Consider the following 24,358-nt stretch of genomic DNA (forward strand, 5'->3'; position numbering starts at 1 on the left):
AGTATTTTAATTTTTTAATTAAATTTCTTTTTTGTTTAAATAAACATGTAATTATTTACTAATTAGTCTAACTTGATCCAACCTCACATAAACTGATCTAACATAGCAAAATAAAAAATATAAAAAAACGTTTCTTCTCCAAATTTTAATTTATATTTCTGAAATTAGCATTAAAAACAACATTCAAAAATATATATTATTTTCTATTTGAACGCGGTGCATGAAACAGAAAAGATCCAATTAACTATTATATTAAACTAGTATTGTAAGATCTAATAGCACTAAACGATTCATTTAAAATGTTTTTCTAGTGTCTCACTTTCCATTTTTGTCATTCTGGATAAGACATTTTTCTTAGCATTGATGTCGTATAGATTATAAGAATGTCACAGTTACTCAGTTTTTAGTTATTTTTCAAAAGGAGGTAAAGAGTTATTTATTACTCTGATCTCAACAATTTCAAGCTCGGCCTGTACTCTCTAATCAGAGATGTTCCACAAAATGATACAATTTCACCACAGTAAAAAATTATTTTCCAGTGAACCGAAACTAAACGCTTCGGGCAAGGTAAGAAAATGTCGTACTCCCGGCTACGGTAAACCAGCAACTTACAGACCAGGTAGGTTCTGCAGACAGCGTGAGTCACAAACGAGCTTTAATCACGGAATGAAACTATTTCCGTTTCAGAGGACAGTTATAAATCTTTTTAAATCTAATCTGAGATAAAGCTTAGAAGCCTGTTCAATAGTGAGGGAAAACTGGCGCCATCTGTGAATTTAGCTTTTCTTTATTAATCACGTTATTCTCGGTAATCATGGTGTTTTCAAGGACTCTTTCCAGGACAACTACAAAAACCTTCTTCAAATTTCTATGTATATATTTGGCAATCAGTACTGTTTTTATCATGCAGTGTATATCACAAACCTAGCGTTTCAAAACAAACACTTTCAGAAGAACGTTTTAATTTAAATTTAAAGATATGTATGCACAAATGAAAATCTGTAGTTTTGTTTTGTAAAACGTTAACCCATTCTAGGCCGAACAGAACTGCTTAAAGTTTAGTCCACTGGACCTGTTTAATAAGTGAGAAAACTTTGGTTGAGATAATACTTTTCTTTTTCTTCCGAAAACATGTAAATTGGAAGCATAAATGTATAAGTAATATTTGTGAGTTTTGTTGACTTTTTTTTGTTTTATAGTGCTATGAGTTTTAGCAGTGTTGTACTAAACTTTATTCTCATGTACGTTTTCCGTAACAATATCTTGTTTAGGTGTTTTGTGTGTTATTTCATCATAATAGGGTTGATAATAGTTTTAAATAAATCTTTTTTAAACATTATTATCAGTCTTACAGTGATGTAATACCACACAAACTAACGATCTATAGACCGCATGAATTGAAATCATAGTTTCAGTTTGTGAAGTATTTCATCGCTGCAATTAAAGACCGATCTCCTCAAAGCAAATAAACTTGATTTTTGGAAAATGAAACGTTGCACAGCTTAGTACAGTTGTAGGAGTTAAATTCGTTTCTTTTAAAAGCCAATGTTTTGAATAAATATTATACCCAAAAAAAGCAAAATTCTTAAAATATTATACAGTGGAATTTGAACTAACAATAACGTCCTTGAACTCTTCATTTTTTATATTCTAAAGTGTAATTACAAAGTCTTATTTATGATAGTCAAAAGTTCTCTATATTTTCTTTCCATTAACTTCTCTCACTTCAGAGAAAGCCTTAAATGTGATGTTTTTGAACATATTTACATATTTTGTTTATAAAACATCATGAACCCACAACACACACTAGATCTCGAACAAACAAACGAGTGAACAAACAAGGTGTGTTACTGTCATGAACCCACAGGACACACTCGAGACCAGTAACTTCAACTTTCAACTCTACATTAAACATGAGAGAATAAGAATGTCTGGTCAACATCAAGCGACCCTGATGCAAAGGAACATCAATTAAAACACTCGTCATCAATTAACTATAAACACCAAATCGAGTAGTCAAGTTTGTTTTCAATTTAAACTATTTGTAGAAGAACAAAAGATCATATACGACACGAAAAACTGATAACGGAAAATGTTTATGACATTGAGGACTGATAACGGAAAAAGATTATGAAGAGATTAATATATATATATTGCGAGTCGCTCGTTGTGTAACAACTATAAATTTATCATAACAATGAGGTTCTTACCCTCTACAGGTAAGTTAAAATATCCCCTCATGAAACCTAAGAGCTGTTCCCAGGTAAGATTACATTGTGCCTAAATTTAAAAAAATATAGATTAAAAACCTTACTTTTTTAATCCGGTAAGAAAAGTTCTATTATAAGTTCTACGAGCAGAAGACAAATGTTTCAAAAGTCAGTGTCACAAACTTGGAATAAAATGTAAACTAATGGAATAGAATACCTCAAAAGATCTGTAGCTTCAAATATTGATAAATGTTAACGTTCAAAAATACTGAGGACTAAATTGGGCACATAAATTGAAAGCAAAATAAGATAAATTATAATTTATATATCAGAAATAAATTGTTGTTATCCTCCGGCCATGTGGATCAAATAGGTTTATCGAAAGCTTTTGAAAAGCGAGAGCAGGAAATTAAATACATAGCGGTAGTTGTAGTTTCCTTTTATTTTATTCGACATGGCCTGCTTAAACAACGTGGGAATAAAGGTTGAGTGCCTCCGAGACTTGGATTCTGATCCCTCTATCATTATGCCAGCATATATATATAGCTTAACGAAGAGTAAACTCCCTATTCTGCTAACCACATTCTTTACAAGGCTGAATGAAAGCTGCTACCACTTGATTTATTTTTATGTTATTTTGATGGTTGTGGTTGACAAGATGGCTGTGATTGAGGAATTTAGCGATTTCAGAGTTTTGTAGCTTTTTTTTTTCTTTACATAGTTGGTATTTTCAAGAAACTTGGTCTGATGGCGTTCTACCATAATTATTTAAAATTCTCAACACTTGGTATTCTTCCGGATGTAGCTAAAAAAAAGTATCGTAAAAAAACAAAAATTACGGTCTTGGAGGAAGATATATAAGTGTGAAAATACACACGTTTATTGTATCTTAAGATCGTGTTCTCTGTAATAGTATTACCTCAAACTTCTCAGTGTTATAAATAAATTACAATATATTAATCCTACCACGAATATTCCTATTTTCATTACACAAAGTGACTATAAGGTTTTGTTTTATTTTGCTCAAAGCAAGACTACTCGAGGGATATGCACCAGCTGTCTCAATTTTGAAGTGATAACCTAAAAGGTAGACAGTAAACACCAACCGCCGCCAAATCTTGCGCTACTCTTTACCAACAAAGAGTGGAAATAACCATAACTTTATAACATCCCTTAGTTGGAATGGCAAGCATGTTCGGTGACAGGTTTCGATCCTGCGACCCTTAAATTGCGAATCGAGAGCTCTAACCTCCAGGCCCTTCCGGGCCTTAAACTATAAAGCAAACCCCATAATTAAAATGATCATATTTTAAAAGCTACAGTACTTGTCTTATAGGAACTAATTTAGACATATTGAGTATTGTTAACTTTTATTCAGAAAAGTTCATACATGGTACGGGATAGCAGTGGTATTTTCTATTTGAACGTAACCATGCACGCCACATGGAATAAATGATCTGGTTAGAGATCCCTAAGGTTCTACCATAGCCATCAATAATACAGAGCTGCTGATCATAAGAAAGATAACCACTTAACAACACCCACCGTCTACGTGGCTGCTCTTAACTGAAGAACAGGTTCGATCGTCAGAGTTATAATGCCCTTACAAATGAAAGTGCGGAGCTTGTTGAATTGGATATCACGAGTCGAGCCTTGGTTTTTCTGATTCTTAGTTCGATGTACTAAATACAACATCCGTCACTAATTACGCAGTAAAAACAATTCAATTGTTAACATTTAGTGTTTTAAACAATTCATTTCTTTCATAACCTCATCATTATAATTGGTTTGTCTTCTTTGTTTAATTTTCAGTACTGATCTATATTGATGGACATTTGCACAGCTCTGTATGAAAAAACAGATTTAATGCTCTCAAATCATTTAGCATATTCATATATATAAACAGAAAGAAAATTATATATGTATTCGTGAAAAACAAGAATATGTAAAAGAAATATTACTTATACAACTAGATGCGAAAAGTTACCTCACCATTTTGTACAAAGTGTGTCGCCTGTGTATCACTTTAATTTTTAATAGACGATTTCATCCTTAGATGAAAACGATCGAAAGAGACTTTAATTAATTGTCCAGAATATTATTAAACTACACGCATTAAGAGACCAATTTCTGTATTTATTTGTCAAAATGGCTCAGCTCTTTCAAACGTTTGATTATTTTTGGAAATTATTCAGTTGTGAAACATTATTAAAACAAAAACCGGCGTATATTCTTACACACTATTTATATGAACAAGAAAATGCACAACACTTGATAGCAATGAAATCGAAATATATCAGTGTTGCTGTATCTTAACTTTATTTCCGTCAAACTAAAATGTTCTGTATTCACAGCATAAATGAGCAAATGAATGAATTACTACGAACACAAAACTATAATTTATCCGAAAACAACAACAACAACACAAAACACTTTACTTGCGAGTATTTCGCTACCTTCCACTATTTAATAAATATCACGCAGCTAGGGAATAAAAAGCTGCTTCAAATTACTTCTTACATTTTAAATGAGCAAATAACTTATAAAAGTCACAACAGTAATTGTTACAATACAAGAAGAATGTTATTGTTTTACGAAGTATTTCTATAGTGAGGAAATTTATTCCGAAAATGATGTATTCTATAAGTTTCTCATCAATCTTTCGACTGACTGCTTAAAATTGACATAATATGGAATAAGTGACCTTAAAATACCCCTCGCGCTTCGGTCACGAAGACCTTGGGAAAGCTACAGCAAGAGCGAAAGTATTTTGATGTTAATAAAAGCACTAAGAACGTCTCACCCTCTCATATTTTCTTCTCCTTCCCCCCTCCAGCAGTAAATTTCGGAACTCCTAACCTCAAATTTGCCTTCAGATGGCAGCTATGATGACTGTTTACGAGTGCGAAGAAAATACACTTTGAAAACTGTACTCTTGTCATTAGCCTAAAATTTAATAACAAAATTACTATCTTATGATGTAAACCCTTAGGCTTACCTTTTCAGAAAGTTGAGGTTACTGCAATATCACTGTCATATCGTGGCTAATCAAACAAAGAAATCATAAAGCATACTCTTAGTAATAAACTAGAAATATATAAAAGAAGCTCAAAATAAGCATGTTTATACACCCGGCGTCAAGATTCTATGGCAGTGAGCTTATACAGGTAAAGCCTAAATAAAATCTTACAAATTATAAACCAACATGAGATTTGGAAAGAAAATATTGTGATTATAAAGGAATCACTCCAATATCCTGGAGTAGAATATATATGTCAAAAGTAAAGCTTATTAAACTTGAAAAGTAGTGCATAACAGCTATAATAAATTAGTTTAGGACTATTCTTCAAAGTATTTTTACTTATTTTAAATGATAATTAAACTATTTTCCAAACAAAGTTTGTTACAAATTATGAGTGCGTTTTAGGGGGGAAAGAGCTGCGGCTTTAATATTTATCTTAATTTTGTTTACCTGTGAGAAACAAAATTATGAAAAGTGTTCATTTCATCTTGAACGACTACTAATAGAATTACTTTTAAGTTTTTCTAATCAAAAATCTCCAGACGATTTTAAACATGGGAGTCATTGAAAGAAATATATGAAACATTTTGTCAATCAATTAAGTTAATGTAATATTTATGTTTATAGTAAATCTCAATCGAATAGGAGATCCGAAAAATGTTCTAGAACAAGTAAACAAAGATAACTCATTATTTTCCATGTGTTATTATGCCTTTTCTTCTTGTTTTAGCGCAAAGCAATTAATTGTTTGTTTGTTTCTTACAGTGCAAAGCCAGATTGGCTCTGTCCACCTCAGGGAATCGAATACCGAATTTTAGCGTTGTAAGCCCATAAACTTGCCGTTAACCAACTGGGGAACATGGTTAAATCTGACATTATAAATATATTTTGCCGCATTATACGTGATTATTTAAAACCATCAACTCTCACACGTAAAAAAAGCGTCGTTGGCTTTCTAACGAATATACATATATTCGTCCCGTCTGAAGCTAACTAAGATTAATAACTTACGACCCTGGTGCTGTGGGCTAGGCCAGTCAGTGACCCTGAAACATTTCCTACCATTGTCGGCTAAGGGGGAAAGAATGTGGCCAATTAGGGGAAATTATTTTATCTTCTTTTAAACCATTAGTAAATTCGTGAGGTCTGTATGTTTTAAACCTTTACACCAGAGTTCACCATTTGGCCACAGGGCACTTCACTTCTTCTGACACGTATATGCTATACAAGAAAATGTATACATGACTTAACTTAGGGTATGTCTGATCATAAATAATGAGGTATAGTGACGTGGAAGCCATCCTCAACATCGGTATCTTTATTCATGATAAGATAACAATTGTTGTGTTATTTTTGTTTCGTTTGCCATCACTCCTTCATAATGTCACAGAACATATAATAGGAAAATTCGGCCATAAAATAAACAAACATATCCCAACTATCGTCAGTTGCAAACCTACTGTACAACAAAGAAAATATTATATTTATTTTAAATTATTAATACTAATTTCTGCCTACAACTATTGTGGTTATGAGTATATTTATTTTAAATTACCAGAACTATTGGCTATATTGTGGTTATGAGCTTATCTATTTTAAATTACCAGAACTATTGGCTATATTGTGGTTATGAGCTTATCTATTTTAAATTACCAGAACTATTGGCTTCTTCCAATACACTGGCCATATTATACTAAAACCTAAAGTGTTTCAAAAGCAATTCGTCATTTTGCATGTGTTATGCTATTACAAATAACTTTGTTGCAGCTTAAGTGATTATTGAAAAATATCAGCTCTTACGCATAAATCTAAGCGTTGCCGACAAATTGTTTTTAGAATATTCTACAGTGTCAATTTTTTAATAATAATTAAATTATTTTACTAAACAGATTTTGTCACAAGTCATGCATAGGAAGGCTTTTTGCGGAAAAAAAATCTGCTGCTTTAAATATAGTTTGTCGACGCCTTGTTTATCTCTGAAAAAAAAATGCCCCCCAGTGGCACAGCGGTATGTCTGCGGACTTACAACGCTGGAAACCGGGTTTCGATACCCGTGATGGGCAGAGCACAGATAGCCCTAGTGTAGCTTTGTGCATAATTAAAAACAAACAAACAAACAATCTCTGAAAAAAAAAACTAAACTGAGCAAAGTACAAGCATTGTGAGGCTCAGAAGATCCAGTTAAAGCTCCTGTTTCTTTAGTATTAGCTATCTTTGTATAAGCTTCTTTGCGTTTCTGCTGACATATAGTCAAATTCGCATGGCTTGATATAAAATCCTTTACACATCACTAACATAGATCCTTTTTATTTCTTAATTTAAATTACACAGAAATTAAAACGAAAATTTCATAATTAACTTAGACTTATTCTTTCTAATACAGTTTCATGCTAAACCATTGCTCTTTCGAAGTGAAAAATAACAAGAGATATTACACACAGGATGATATTCTCTGAAAAATAACTCATGAAATATCATTAAGTATGATCAATACGAGAAGTTGTTTACACAGCTTCTCAGATTACGTAAATAACGTTATCCAAACAAAACGCTGTTCAATCACATATTTTCTTAGATAAGAAAATATACGTGGCCAAACAGTGGGGCGTCCACTTCTGAGGTCTCATGAGGAACGCGACTATAATACAAGACAATGTCCACTCTGTTTCTGAGATCACATAAAGAACGCGACTATAATACAAGACAGTGCCCACTCTGTTTCTGAGATCACATAAAGAACGCGACTATAATACAAGACAATGTTCACTCTGTTTCTGAGATCACATAAAGAACGCGACTATAATACAAGACAATGTCCACTCTGTTTCTGAGATCACATAAAGAACGCGACTATAATACAAGACAATGTCCACTCTGTTTCTGAGATCACAAAAAAGAACGCGACTATAATACAAGCCAGAGTTCACTCAGCTATAGCTTCTGAGGTCGCGCATTACGCGATCATTTTGTAACTAATTCACAATAACACAACTCATAGGATACACAGTTGTTAAGAAATTAAAGTAAGTTGTCTTTTTACATTTATTTGTTGCGTAATTCATTATATAGCAAAAATAACAAAAGTTGAAACTTTAATATGAAGTGACCCCTGTGGCACAGCGATAAGCTTGTAACACTAAAGTTGGATGAGCAGAGTACAACTAGCCAATTGTGTATGTTTACGATTTAAAAAAATCCAACAATAACAATGTACGATAATATGACAATAAAAGGGGGGGGGGGCGAGAGACTGTTCAAAAGTAGAATACTTATTTTACCATAAAGCTGACTGGAATGTTACGGTATTCTTTAGACGAAATAATATACCCAAATTATTAAAAAAACAACTATGTCTGATTGCTCAGCATTTGCCATTTTTGCTTTTTCTCGAAACAAAACTTACAAAATAGATAGTCTAAAATTTAAACCCTTTTACCTGAAAGGGTGGCTAAGTGTTTAAATCCGCTTAATAAACTTTGAATTATAAAATAACAAAAAATATTACGAATAAAGACCTTTTTAGCGATTAGTGAAAGTTATCCTGACAGTTTTATCCCACGACAGGATAAGAACTCTACCTACTCTAGCATAGACTCTCTGCAAGAAGTCCGAAATCAGTCAGATTTATCACTGAATGTATACAGTCATTACGGAGTTTTCTGAAGCTGTTATTATATTTATATATTAAGAGGATGTTAGCGTCTGCCCACATGACATAACTGAATGCTTAAGACCCACAGTTAAGTGCTTAAAGAATGAGCAAGTGTATATTAAGAATAAACAAAAATTACAATTATTAAATAAGACATCCTGCTACAGTTACAGTGAATAGAAAGTGGAAGGAATTAAAAATAGATTTTAGAAAGGGCTGTTAATGTGTCACAAAATTAAACCTTACTGTTCCTCGAACCTACATGTCCCGCTAAATATATTTCTTCTATCAGTTTTGGAAAGAAAGGTGGGTGGATAAATTCAGTTAACACAGTTTTCAAGCAATTACAGTCCTTCAGTGATACAGAATGAATTGTAACAGTTTAACTGCATTGGAGTATTTATATCAGCTTAATAAATTAACACGTTAATATAATCTCGTTCTGTCAGTTTATGCATTCCACCAATATGCTTATTTAGGTATTTGTACTTTAATATTTATGGCAAAACTACTAAACGCCGTCCCTAATTTTGAACTATTTACCCGAGGGAAGGCGGCATCTTACCAACCACCATCCAAGCTCAAAGTGCGGGGAATATTTTGTGATATCGTAAGAATTAGAACGCGATTCGCCAGCTCCGAAATCAAAAACTTTACTATAGGCCTATTTGGTTATTAGTTAACTTTTCTTACAGCCGACCTTACTAAAGAAAAATATTACTTTTATGAAATCTAAATTGCATTTCTCTAGCAAAACAATTCATTAAATCTTTAAATGGAGATATGTTTACAGAACTGTTTAGAAAAACATACAAAATTGAACTACATTATAATTTAGGACTAAATTATACTCAAGCTTATAATAACAGTAGAAAACAAGTACTACACTGTATAGTCTTGGAATAAATCACTGACCGCACCTTAAGTAAGCTTAAAACTGATTCATCACACGTGAGAAACATAGTCGTGACAGAAGTGCTTAAGTCCTATTTTAATATTCTTCTTCATTTTTGAAATGTTCGAAACCCAAAAAACATTAGTTACTCAGCTAAACAGACAAATGTCTATCGTGTGAAACGACACGAAACCACAAACTTTAACCATTGTTTAAACGTATATTTAAAGAAAACTATAACCTTGATAACTTTTCTTTATTGCATTGTCTTTTCTGTTGCTTTTTCTTATTTCAGTTTATAGGACAGAGAACTCGAGTTTTAAACTTTTAACTACTGCTCACCATGAAATTAAAGTATGTTTAACCACAGTGAAATATCGACCGATTATTACTTACCTACATGCTCGAACAAATTCGCCATTCCTGGTCAAAAATCTATTTAATTTAAGTTAATATGCCACAAGCCTTAATCCCTTCACATTACGCCCATTTAATCATAACTCTACACATTTAACAATATCAGATAGAAAGCTTATTTTGTAATGTAAGTATAAAAACTTGTCCAATGTTATCTAAGTGTGCAACGTAAATATAATACCTGTCTATTTTTTATCCAAGTGTGCAAGGTTAAGTATAATGCCAGTCCAGTTTTATCCAAATACGTAATATAAGCTAAGTTTTTAAAATAATTAGAAGATCCATCTAAGGTGTAATTATCTCCAAGTGTGTTAAGAGTAAAGATTAGTTCTAGCTTTTGTTCCAATTATAATGCCCCCCCCCCAATGGCACAGCGGTATGTCTGCGGATTTACAACGCTAGAATCCGGGTTTCGATACCCGTGGTGGGCAGAGCACAGATAGCCCATTGTTTAGCTTTGTGCTTAATTACAAACAAACAAAATCCAATCATAACACACAGAAAAACAGATGGGTTCAACTATTCAATTCTGTTATAAATTTCATTATTTTTTAAATCATTTCGAAAGTACGAGCAGTTTTCCTTCTAATTCTGAATTCTTTCGGTTCTGATTGATTGGTTGGCTCAATGAACATATATAATTCTAAATTATGAAACACTTAAAAGCAATTTTTCTATTGGATGATGAACTTTAAGCCAGTACAGCTGTGTGTATATTTTGTGAAAGCACATATTTATTAGTTAGTGATAAGTCACTTAAACCTGACCGATTTGTATCCCGTGTACACGACACTGTCCTGTTGACCAACTACGTCAGTAGTAAAGGCGGGAAGTCTCGCGTGTAACCACGTCACACATTGTAGGTTACCAGCATCATCATGTTATGGGCTCTACAAAACATTTCATACGTCACGAGTTTTTCCGAACTCAGGATTGCCACTTTCACCTGTAGTTAAACATCAGCAGCCAATAAGCATGCTTTCCTGACCAATGGTCGTTTCTACAGTGTAATAAATGCTTTAAATACTACTAGATGACTTTGCAGTTGAAGAAACTTCAAGAACTCTTCTACAGTTAGATTTTACTGCTATGTACGTTTAAACATACCAGTTGAAGAAACTTCAAGAACTCTTCTACAGTTAGATTTTACTGCTATGTACGTTTAAACATACCAGTTGAAGAAACTTCAAGAACTCTTCTACAGTTAGATTTTACTGCTATGTACGTTTAAACATACCAGTTGAAGAAACTTCAAGAACTCTTCTACAGTTAGATTTTACTGCTATGTACGTTTAAACATACCAGTTGAAGAAACTTCAAGAACTCTTCTACAGTTAGATTTTACTGCTATGTACGTTTAAACATACCAGTTGAAGAAACTTCAAGAACTCTTCTACAGTTAGATTTTACTGCTATGTACGTTTAAACATACCAGTTGAAGAAACTTCAAGAACATTTCTACGGTTAGATTTTACCGCTATGTACATTTAAACATATCATCTCAGTTATAAAAATTGATTAAAAAAATTTGTCTTCTCTTACTTAAATATCTTGTAATATTTTTAACACAGGCTTTACACTTCGGCAAAGAAATACACTGAGTATGGAAGAGGTATCACATGTGAAATTCCGGTAAGTGAAATTACTTGGTTATCAATTTTGCATATATACACCTTATTAACAATGTCATCTGCTTTTTCATTTAAACAACGTTCTTTAGACTGTAGTGGAATATTTGGTTAATGGAAATAACTAGTGTTAATGAATACATTCAGATGGTATGTAAGATTGTTAAGAGAGATGTTCAGCTGGTTTTCAGGTTGTTAAGGAAATTATTCTGTAGTAAATTAACAAACAAAGGTTTGCAAGAACAATAATATTTACCGTAGAAAATATACTATCTTTTTAGACAATACCTTAACCTATTTTATTTTTCTAAAACATATATGTTTGCTGCAGTAAATTTCACAAGTGATTAAAGAAAATAAAAAACAGGAGTGTATATTATTAGAGAAGATAAACAACCTGAGTGTAGATGATTAGAGAAGATAAACAACCGGAGTATAGATGATTAGAGAAGATAAACAACCGGAGTATAGATGATTAGAGAAGATAAACAACCTGAGTGTAGATGATTAGAGAAGATAAACAACCGGAGTATAGATGATTAGAGAAGATAAACAACCTGAGTGTAGATGATTAGAGAAGATAAACAACCGGAGTATAGATGATTAGAGAAGATAAACAACCTGAGTGTAGATGATTAGAGAAGATAAACAACCCGAGTGTAGATGATTAGAGAAGATAAACAACCGGAGTATAGATGATTAGAGAAGATAAACAACCTGAGTGTAGATGATTAGAGAAGATAAACAACCGGAGTGTAGATGATTAGAGAAGATAAACAACCCGAGTGTAGATGATTAGAGAAGATAAACAACCTGAGTGTAGATGATTAGAGAAGATAAACAACCTGAGTGTAGATGATTAGAGAAGATAAACAACCGGAGTATAGATGATTAGAGAAGATAAACAACCGGAGTGTAGATGATTAGAGAAGATAAACAACCCGAGTGTAGATGATTAGAGAAGATAAACAACCTGAGTGTAGATGATTAGAGAAGATAAACAACCTGAGTGTAGATGATTAGAGAAGATAAACAACCGGAGTATAGATGATTAGACAAGATAAACAACCGGAGTGTAGATGATTAGTAAAGAACATAATTAGCTTATGTGTCAGAGACGTTAGCTGATGCCGATGTCTAGTCGATATTGATCTCGTATTTAGATTCTTAAAGAAGATAAACAGATGATGTGTAGTTTGCCTAAAGCAGATGACTAGCTTCTGGGTATATATCTAAGTACGATATTCGGATGGCATGCGGGTTGATAAGGAATATATTTAGCTGGTATCTAGGAAAAACTTTAACCTGGTGTATAAAAAATATTGAAATTATATATAAGCAGTTAGGGGATGTATTAAAACATCCATCCATCATATGGACAGTTTTAACATCTTGGTGGTAGTTTAATCAAGATATTTATATGACTTTAACAAAGAGATAATCATTTGGTATGTTTTTAATAGATTCCGCAGATATGTAGAAGTCAATAGAAAAGTAGTCAAATGGAATGCGGTTGGTTCAAAAACAGATATGATTCACTTGATTATAATAAGTTTTAGAAGGTGGTCTTCCAAATAGCTGGGTGGCTTAGAATGATAGGTTCGTATGTGGTTGATTAAAAGATACTAAACTGGTTGTAGAAAATTTGAGTAAGTTGTGCATCTACTACATCAGTGATAGGATAAGTCCAGTGTTGGTTGTGAAAAGTTTGGGTGAATTCTACACCTACTACTGTACATCAGTGATAGGAGAAGTAAGTCCAGTGTTGGTCGTAGAAAGTTGGGGAACGTTGTGTATCTACTACTGTACATCAGTGACAGGTGAAGTAAGTACAGTGTTGGTTGTAGAAAGTTTGGGAACGTGGTGCAACTACTACTGTACATCAGTGACAGGTGAAGTAAGTTCAATGACAGAAAGTCATGAGAAGCTTTCTACCTGTTCTGTTGAAGTTAAAGGGACGTAATTAGTTGGCACGTAAGAGGCTTAGAAAAGGTTGTTTACTATTTACCGCTAAGGAAAGGTTATCAGCTGACACAGAAATCTTTTAAAGCATTGTGTGTGTGTAATGAAAGGAAAACACTAGGCTGTGATGTTCTGTTGCACTATTCTAACCCTAATTATCACACTATGTACACAAAGAAACAATATTTCGTTTTGCATAAGTACATGTAATAAATCAAATACAAGTTATTTAGAATATGTTCAGCTTGTCGACAAAAGTGAAAATAAAACCGCTGTAATAAAACAAAATGGTATTACTTGCATTGTACACTATCAATTAAACAAAAAGTTAGTTATACATATTTACGTAGGAACTCGCATGGATTAGGGAATGTAGAAAAATAGAAAATGTGAACAAACAAATCTAGCAACACCTATAAGCAACAAATAACGTAAACTGATTGAATTATTGAGCAGTTAACTTTCGTTTTACGTACTGAACAATTGCTTAAAAGATGTTAAGCTTAAGTTAGTCGGTTTGTAATAGGCTGTTAAGGCAAAATATGAACCTTAAGTACTGTTGTTCGAAGATTCTACGCAAAGTTGCACTACCCAACCCTAAAGTACTTACTGTTTTTATCATTCATATTATTCACACTACGCTTATTCTAACAGAACATACTCTTCACACAATATAGTTACTCTAACAGAGCATATTATTCATACTACTGTTATTCTAACAGAACATATTATTAACGCTACGGTTATTCTAACAGAGCATGTTATTCACACTACAGTTATTTTAACAAAAAATCTTATATAGCCTAAGTAAAAACAAACTGTCGCATTTATTACGTGTATAAAAGTTACAAATACTCCCAGCTGAAACTTGAGCTCACAACCAGCTACTGGGGATACAGATAATATATTAGAAGTGTCAGTGGGAAAATTATCGCTAAATATAAAAGCTATGTAGGGCTAGCTACTAAAATTGAAAAAGGAACCAAACAAGATTGGGATGGAAGTGGACATATCACTTGATTGGCTAATGATCACATAGTAGACTAAACCGTCTCGACTATACATGGTAAATAAATTCCTACATTAATGACTTTCCCACTTTGTCTATCGAAAGCTTGGTGTTTTAATAGAATCTCAGCTTTCATCGTTATACCTATCCTGTGGTTAACTTTAGAATACTACTTTTATGACTATGGAGTAACATTTTACGTTTGGAAATTCTGGTTTGATTTAAAAAGAAAACTAATCAAAGATCTGCTCAATGGAAATAGACCTTTCGGAAAGAGTTTGTTATTAGCTTTGTTGTTAATTGCAAAGATACACAATGGACTATCTGTGTGGTGCCCACCACTGGTATCGAAATCCAATTTTTAGCGTTATAAGATCTCAAACTTACCCTTGAGCTTGTGGGGTTGACCAGAGAGAACTTTTATGATCCGTAGAAAAACAAATAGTTTTTATTTTATTTTGATATTTCAATTTTTCCCTCAAAGTAATTAACAAAGCAAACAATTCCTGATGAGTACAAAGCTAGACAGATTATCAAACCTGTCTGTAGTTTACATAGTTAGAATAAGATACACGAGGTTGAAGCCGGTACTATTTGATCATTACCATCACCACACCTTGATAGATATGATCATTACCATTACCACACCTTGATAGATATGATCATTACCATCACCACACCTTGATAGATATGATCATTACCATCACCACACCTTGATAGATATGATCATTACCATTACCACACCTTGATAGATATGATCATTACCATTACCACACCTTGATAAATATGATCATTACCATCACCACACCTTGATAGATATGATCATTACCATTACCACACCTTGATAGATATGATCATTACCATCACCACATCTTGATAGATATGATCATTACCATTACCACACCTTGATAGATATGATCATTACCATTACCACACCTTGATAGATGGAATCTGTGCAATTACCATATAATTCAGAAAGGAACTCCATTCCACAGGTTCAGATCGCCATAATAGAGAAGCAACACGAATGTGATATGTTATACAACCTAATTAAACAATAAAAGCCTCACATAGCTTGGTTATTAGGGCACTCGTCTCGCAATTTTCGGGTCGCGGGTTCGAATCCCGTCGCCGAACATGATCGCCTTTTTAACCGGGGTGGGTTATAACGTGATTGTCTATCTCACTTCTTGTTGGTAAAAAGAGTAGCTCAAGAGTTAGCAATTAGTGGTGCTAACTAGCAGTCTTCCCTCTAGTCTTATACTTCAAAATTAGGGATGGCTAGTGCAGACAATCCTCGTGTAGCTGTGCGCGAAATTCAGTAAAAAAAAAAATAAGCAGTCAAATTTAGCGAGAAATCACATAGTGAATGCACATTCCTAAGGTAAGATTATTTCACACCAATTTAAAATTTCTTTAGCCTTTTAGTAATGTTTTTGTTATTTTTGCCAAGATGCTAGCTCAGTTGAAAAACAGAGAACTAAAACAACAATCACCAGAATTTCGGGCGTTTTCTATATTAAAGACTAGTTTAAGAAAAGGATCCTGAGAGTTTGCTTATCATCATTATGTGATATCTTCGTACTATAGAATAGATTTAAATTAATATTGTTGTTGTTGTTTTTACAGTTTTGGTACATACACGGCCAGTCTAAATCATTAGTCGTACAGATAAAGACATACAGTGACGTGATAAAAATTTGTAAGTTTTAGAGCTACTAGAGCTCAATCATTGTTTGTTTATTTTTTTGAGACTGTAAACTGAAAAGAAAGAAATTGACAGAGATCACAGTGCTGGAAAATTCAGGCAATTCAAAAGCTTTTTCATAAATAACTAGAATGAATCTTAACGAATACCTTTTAATTTAAAGGTATATCTGGTAAAAGTTTCTTTGGAACAACTTGTATGCCATTCTAAGAACATTCACGACTTCGCATAGCTGTGGTTGGGGTTGAAACATGCTCATTCTTTCAACCGTGCGGGTGTTATAATGTGACAGTCAATCCCACTACTTATTGGTAAAGAAGTAGCCGAAGAGTTGGCGTTTGGTGGTGTTGACTAGCTGCCTTTTCTCTAGTGCATAACTTCTAAATTAGGGACGGCTAGTGCAGATATCCCTCGAGTAGCTTTGCGCGAAATTCAAAAACAAACACACAGAATATGGTCTATGAGCGTATTTCATAAATAAGTATATAAATAAAGACTTTTCAAAAATGGAAGTAAATGTAGGGATGGCTAATATCAATCCTTCAAAACCAGTACAAACAAGATAGTAAGAATGGCATTTGCATCATCCCCACATCATAGCACAGGCACACAGTGTAGTAGAATGTTAACAGACAAAAATAGGATAACTTAAGCTCAATTGTAATTGAATATTTATATATACCTTACTATATATTAATTCATGCCTGTGCTATTATGTAGGGATGATGCAAATGCCATCCCTACTGTCTTGTTTGCATTGTTTTTGAAGGATTGATATTAGCTATCCTTATATTTACACCTGTTTTGAAAGTTTTTTCTTTACTTGTTTGCTTGTTGTTGTATTTAATGCAGTGTTTCAATAGATATAGGAAGGTTGTATATATAACCAAGTTCTAAATACAATGAGGTTCCAACTGTAATATTTATTGTTTATCTATTACTGGCTGGTAATTCCTGTTTCACCCTGTATTTAAGCTTTTTAAATGAACAAATTTCTGTGAAAAAGCTAACTTAAAGAGGTAATGATAACATTGTTTACACTAGAATTATGATTTTTTAATCACTACTAGTTATTAATAATACTTTTAAAAGCGGATACTCCGTTTGAAACTATGTCAACTCAGTGAAATTGGTTGACATCATTGTTTTAGTTTTTGAGTTATCATATAGAAAAAAAAAGAAGTTGAAGAAAGAAGAACAAGAAATTCAAACTGTTTGCTATGTTATTTACAGACACTCCCAGAACTCGTGACTCAGTCATTACATAGATATTGTTATAAAAGGTAACACTGTACAGTATTGTAAAGTTCTGATGACCTGTTGGGGAGATATTTAAAATACCATTTCGATGAACAATCCGAGCCATCCCTACACGGGAAGTGTTACCACTTGCCTGATACTAGCCTCACCTCCGTTAGTTTAAGTAACTTATTATCTGTTTCAAACCTAGTCTCATGTTTGTAGGACCTTTTATACGATAACGTGGTTTCAGTTAGACAAACGATACATACATATACATATAAACTGTCCTTTTGTTAGAAAAATACATGCATTAATATCCTAATTCTCATTACTTCGAAAGACCTAGAGTAAATATGTAAAATTATAAAACTATAACAAAATTGTACAATCTGTAAATCTGTTTACATAGCAGTTGTCATTTGCAAGCGTAGTTAAATTAATAATAAATATAAATATACTAATAATTGAACTGGTGCTAATAATTGAAAACTAAATAAATAATGTTGTGTTACTAATTCTCACCCTAAAATATGAACGCAAATGACTTAAATAAAATTGATAACAAAATTACAATTAATTTGCTTAATCTGATTCACAGCCGGCCTGAGGAGATCTTGTATTGGACGAAAGGTCTCGTTGGCACTGGATATAGTTTATGTAGTGTGGTTGACATATCATAACATATTTTCATTGCTTTCACTCATGAGTTCTTAGAATTACATGTTAAAGCGAAGTTCTAAATACAAGATTATCTTGCTCCTCACAATACTGGCGCCAGATCATGCATACAAGAAATGACCTTCAGCAAAATGTCTGCTCTGAAAGACTATCACCTTGCCCAAAGCGCTCAGTTAGTAACTAACCTTATTATGTATCTCAAGTGCTGCCCGCAGCCTTCTATTATGTATGATAGTTGTGTTTAATGTTGTGTTTAGTACATGAATAATGCCCATAACGAATTATTAAATGGAGGTGCTAACAAAGAAAATAGTACCAACAGCCATCCTTTGAAACGCACCTTTCTCTAGTCGTTTTGTTGAAACAGTTATTTATGAAACTAACCAAAACTTTTTCAATCTATAATAGAATATTAACACCAGAAAAAGATGTATTGCCAATTTAGTTGTTTGATTTTTATTATTAACGTATCACAACCTTTAAATTAATAAGAGCTTATAACCAGGAATTTCATATTTAAAAGATTTATGTTGCATTGATATAGCTTATTACCTGATGATTAAAGAGACTATGCTAGAGGCGACACCTGTTTGTTAAGTTAGAGTTATTGAAACTTGCTGAGGGATTATTGAGCGGAGAATTTGCTGATAGTGGATGGTTAAAATTAAAAAATAAATGAATATTTGACTTTGAAATTTATTGTTGGAAAAATGTAATTTCACAACTTTTATCTAATAAAACTAAAATTATTTATAATTAATTATATTTTAAACACAATACAAAGAATAATAGATTAAAAGGCACAATATGTTCAAATACAACAGAAAAAAAATGTTCGACTAGCATCTTATTTGCAATATAAATACAAAAACGTGTTGTTGTTTTAACTGTTAGAGTAGCTTTACAGTTCTCAATGTAATATCACAAAATATGCGGACATGGCCATTAAGTTGTCTAAATACTTAGAAATGTAAAGCTACTTTAACAATACACTGTAAACAATGTAATATCACAAAATATTGGGACATGGCCATTAAGTTGTGTAAATACTCGTAAGTGTAAAGCTACTCTAACAATACACTGTGAACAACGTAATATTAAAAAATATTGGGACATGGCCATTAAGTTGTGTAAATACGCGTAAGTGTAAAGCTACTCTAACAATACACTGTGAACAATGTAATATTAAAAAATATTGGGACATGGCCACGAAGTTGTCTAAATACACTGTAGTAAATGTGTGAATGAAGTAATATCAAACATCGTTTCAACTTGTGAACAAAACCTATCTAACACAAATATTGGGACATGGCCATGAAGTTGTATAAATACTCATAAATGTAAAGCTACTCTAACAATACATTGTAAACCACTTTTCACCTTCACGGTCCCGCGCTCCCAGAATGGTCAGGGAAATAACCTGGCGTGCGATTAATCATTTAAAATTGTCAGAAGCCTGACATGTTGTTATGTTATTTTAACATGTTTGTTGATTGTTAGACGACTCAAAATAAGAAAAGCATTAATTGTTTTAAATATTTTTATGTAGTGAATTCAAAGTTAGTTTATTAATGTTTTATTTCAGAATTACTTCTGACAGCTAGGATTGGAATTTTGCACATGATTTTCGTAAAAACGAAACCGATTTCTACTTAATAAGAAAAAAATAACAAGAAGAAACAATCGGCGTTAGATGTTTTCCCACAGTAATACATATTTATTGAGTAATCACCGGGAATGTTAAATGTATATATTACTTGTTATTTGTCGAACTAATATAATGCAAGCATAGCTATATACATATATTTCTTTTTTTTCTTATTAAGTAGAAATCGGTTCGTTTTTACGAAAATCATGTGCAAAATTCCAATCCTAGCTGTCAGAAGTAATTCTGAAATAAAACATTAATAAACTAACTTTGAATTCACTACATAAAAATATTTAAAACAATTAATGCTTTTCTTATTTTGAGTCGTCTAACAATCAACAAACATGTTAAAATAACATAACAACATGTCAGGCTTCTGACAATTTTAAATGATTAATCGCACGCCAGGTTATTTCCCTGACCATTCTGGGAGCGCGGGACCCGTGAAGGTGAAAAGTGCGTTGTTTTTGTGTGAATGAAGTAATATTATTATTAAGGCCAGAAGAGGTAAAAGTTTTATTATTAGGTATTTTATAAAAAGAACAGTGACGCTATTTGGTGCTGCTGACTGTATGATCTCAGTAGTTCTGTATCAGGTTTCACACCTGCTGGTTGAGCTCGTGTATCGTGTAATGTACCTTCTGGTTGGAAATATCAAATACTATACCTTATGAGGCATTACATGATAGTTGGTTGTGTAATTTATAAACACCTGCTACTTTTGGGGTTAAGGCTGTTATTCCTTGAAATCCCACTCTCAATTTAAACGCTTCGTGTAAAAAAAATCAGGTAATAGTAAAAGTGCTTATTAACGTTCACTTTCCATAAACTTAGTTTTTTTATTTGTATTTTAACTGCATTTTTCTTTCTGAAAATAAAAAATAAAGCTTTGATTACCATATTTTAACTGTGGAATAATTATCATGTTTTATTCCAGATTTACAACAATGATCACGTGGTATTTCCTGACTTTTCTCATTGGCTGCATATTTGCTGGTGCAACGGAGAAAGCGCATCACAGGTCTCTTCGATATGCTGGCTTACCCAATTCTCCAATCTTTCACATTAATAGCTTCACAGGCACAAATTTTTTTAGGCCATCTTTATCCAGACCTTCAAGTTTAACGTCGCCTTTTCGCAGATTGTCTACCCAGTTTTTATCAAACGGAAGACCAGGTGGTTTTGTAACCAAGCTATCCTCCAATCTTCTTTCGTCTGTGACAGTGCCTAAGAAAAAATGGCTGACACTATCTAAGCTGATAAACCTGCCTCTAAATTTCATATCCAATGCCAAACCGTATAAATTGTTGATACATAAACCAAACTTGATTAAGTTGGGATAAATTTAAAATGCCCTTTGTCCCAATGTACGGAACAGACTCTACTCTGTGACTGATGTCCAGTTGTATTTTAAATTTCATGTAAATCACAATTACTTCTTGAACACGTTGCTTTTTTGAAGCTTTAATTTCTACGAGTATGTTAATGAGTGTATTAATTTTGTAAAACTTAAGAAATTATTTTTTTCGTAAATCAGAATTAACTTTGAAACATCTGCATAAAGCAGTTGATAATTTGTATGAAGATGTTGTTGCCTGCTATTATCTACCAAGTAAAGTTCTCTGTGTATTAAAAAGTTTTAAAAAACGTCAATTGAAAAATTCTTTTATGTATACAGAGATTTCCAATGTGTTCATTCTCTTACGAAATTATCATTAATTTAGCTAAATGACTATTAGTTTATATATACACAACAACACATAAATATATGTATTCTATCAATTTGCAAGCCTTGTAATATCAAAACCGAAGCTAGTTCAAGTAAGTCCCTTTGTCATTATGATCTATAACCTTTCGCGTGTTTTTTTCCTGGAAAAGGTTTTTCCAGTTTAGTAGGAACGTTTTCAGGTTGTTGTTAATTAGCATGAAAATTGCACTGAAGACTAAACGTTCTGGAAGAGTTTTAACTTGGACGCAAGTTAACCATTTTTGTAAAACTGTTTTGCTACTAGTAATTGAATTATATTTAAAACTATGCTGGTTTAAAAACAAATAAGAATTATGAAGCGAACACATCAACTTGTTAAATACAGATTTTACTCAAAGGAACTATGGTTTTAAAATTCAATTCCTGTATACAGGTTAATATTTTACCACATTAACGCTAAACTGTCACAATGTGGGCGAGCCCCACCCCCACCCCACTCCCCGTATTATCGTTTGTTTTCCTGATTGACATTTCCTTTTACAATCCTGTGTATTTATTTACTCAAGTGCTACTGAAATACTTGCACTTGTTTCAGAGAAAAGTAACAGACCTAAAAACAACTTTGATGGAACATTTCATTTTGTTTCAAGGGTATTCTAGTAAGTATAGAAATATTAGGGGCCCTCTTCAAAAGGCCTCAGTATAGAAGCCTAAACGTCGTCCTGCACTAAAAAAAAGGCAGGAGCAGTCCATTAAATCAAAAATTCTAACATTTGATTTAGGTTTACAGAATCTAAGGAATAAATAACAGTTATATGGTACTATATATATATATATGTGTGGGTGTGTTTATGTTCATGTCAATACGTTTTACAGCGAAGATATATAATCAGGTGTAAATTCTATAATGGATTTTAGAAAAAGAATGTGAATCTTTACAAGTTAATAACGTTTTTCCATTCTGATACCCAAAAGCACAACATTATATATTTTTAGCGGATAATTTTTCGACGGAAACCAAAAGAATAGAGATGGAAGTTTATCTAAGGTGAGCCTAAGGAACGTATATTTCATTAATTGGTTTGTATGTATCCTGATGTTAGACGAAGTAGGACTTTCCTTGGTCTAATGTAACAAACACATTGCTGCAGCATACCTATGTCAATATATATTATTTACTAATTACGTACTCTATCAGTTTCTATTCTTCAAAATGTTCAGTTCTATTCCTAAAACATCAGTGATCTTACTCCAATTTTTGATAGCCACAGTTCCGAGGTTGATACACCAAACCAGAGCTTTTCCCTAATTTTTGAAGTGGAAGAATAAGATCTTTTGCTGAAATCCAATCGTGTCAATAACTCAGTTCTAGTTCTTTACACATTGACTTTTTAGAGTTTTCTATATTTCAAATAGGAAGGTTGTCTGTAATAAATATGAAACATCAAAAAAATGCGTAGGAGGGTTTTTGCCATATTGAACTTGTTTCTTGATTTCCATTATTTTACACATTTTGAAACCAAATAATTTCTTAGTTTTACATAGTCTATATAAAAATACACGTTAGCCATTTAATAGTTAGAGAGCAGTCGAGTTGATTTCTGTTATAAGTAACGTAATTTTTTTTAAATATCAGAAGACTGTGCTTTCATAGTATAAAGTGACTGTTGTTACATGAAAAATTAGCTTACATTACTCATTACAGCCTTAACGAATAAGCTGCAGAGGTATTTTCAACTTGACCGGTATCTTATGCAACACATGGCCGCCTATAATTTAAAACAACTGACCTTAGGGGAGAGCAACCGCTCAACAGCAGTCGCTGTTTGTTCAAAGACGTTATCTAAAACACGTGTCGGACAGTGTCGGTTAGTTTAAAGCCATCATTTGAAACACGTGTCGGACAGTGTCGGTTAGTTTAAAGCCATCATTTGAAACACATGTGGAACAGTGTCGGTTAGTTTAAAGCCATCATTTGAAACACATGTGGAACAGTGTCGGTTAGTTTAAAGCCATCACTTGAAACACGTGGAACAGTGTCGGTTAGTTTAAAGCCATCATTTGAAACACATGTGGAACAGTGTCGGTTAGTTTAAAGCCATCATTTGAAACACATGTGGAACAGTGTCGGTTAGTTTAAAGCCATCATTTGAAACAAGTGGAACAGTGTCGGCTAGTTTAAAGCCATCATTTGAAACACATGTGGAACAGTGTCTGTTAGTTTCATAAAGCCATTACCTGAAACACTTGTCACTTTGAGGTAGTTCACATGTTTAAGTTCTGTATTCCCGTAACTAAAACAACCGAGATGTATTCAGGAGTCTGAGAATAAAAACTAAAATAACTAAGACCTATTTAGAAATCTGAGAATAACATTTAAATAACCAAGATGTATTAGGAGTCTGGGAATATCAACCAAAGCAACTAAAATGCATTCAGGGATAACAACTAAACAACCACGATGTATACAGGAATCTGGGGATAGCAGTTAAATAAACTAAAATGTATTTAGGAGTTTTGGAATAACACCTAAAATATCTAAGATATATTCAGGAATTTGAGAAAAAATACCACGTCAT

General features: G+C 32.8%; 1 protein-coding gene across 1 annotated transcript; it reads left to right on the forward strand.

Annotated features, from left to right (window-relative positions):
• Positions 1 to 550: 550 nt before the first annotated feature.
• Positions 551 to 21,724, forward strand: LOC106458370. Its single transcript, XM_013917878.2, has 3 exons — positions 551 to 619; positions 11,768 to 11,828; positions 21,009 to 21,724. The coding sequence occupies exons 2-3, from the start codon at positions 11,800 to 11,802 to the stop codon at positions 21,412 to 21,414; spliced, it is 435 nt and encodes a 144-aa protein (XP_013773332.1). The 5' UTR covers positions 551 to 619; positions 11,768 to 11,799; the 3' UTR covers positions 21,415 to 21,724.
• The last annotated feature ends 2,634 nt before the right edge of the window (positions 21,725 to 24,358 follow it).

The sequence above is a fragment of the Limulus polyphemus genome, unplaced genomic scaffold, assembly GCF_000517525.1.
Source record: "Limulus polyphemus unplaced genomic scaffold, Limulus_polyphemus-2.1.2 Scaffold452, whole genome shotgun sequence".
Classification (NCBI taxonomy): Eukaryota; Metazoa; Arthropoda; class Merostomata; order Xiphosura; family Limulidae; genus Limulus; species Limulus polyphemus.

Bases quoted from the DNA above. Each gene is read 5' to 3' on its own strand.
- LOC106458370 (XM_013917878.2), top strand. From the start codon at position 11,800: ATGGAAGAGGTATCACATGTGAAATTCCG. The intron at 11,829-21,008 runs GTAAGTGAAATT...GTTTTATTCCAG, and splicing joins GTATCACATGTGAAATTCCG to ATTTACAACAATGATCACGT.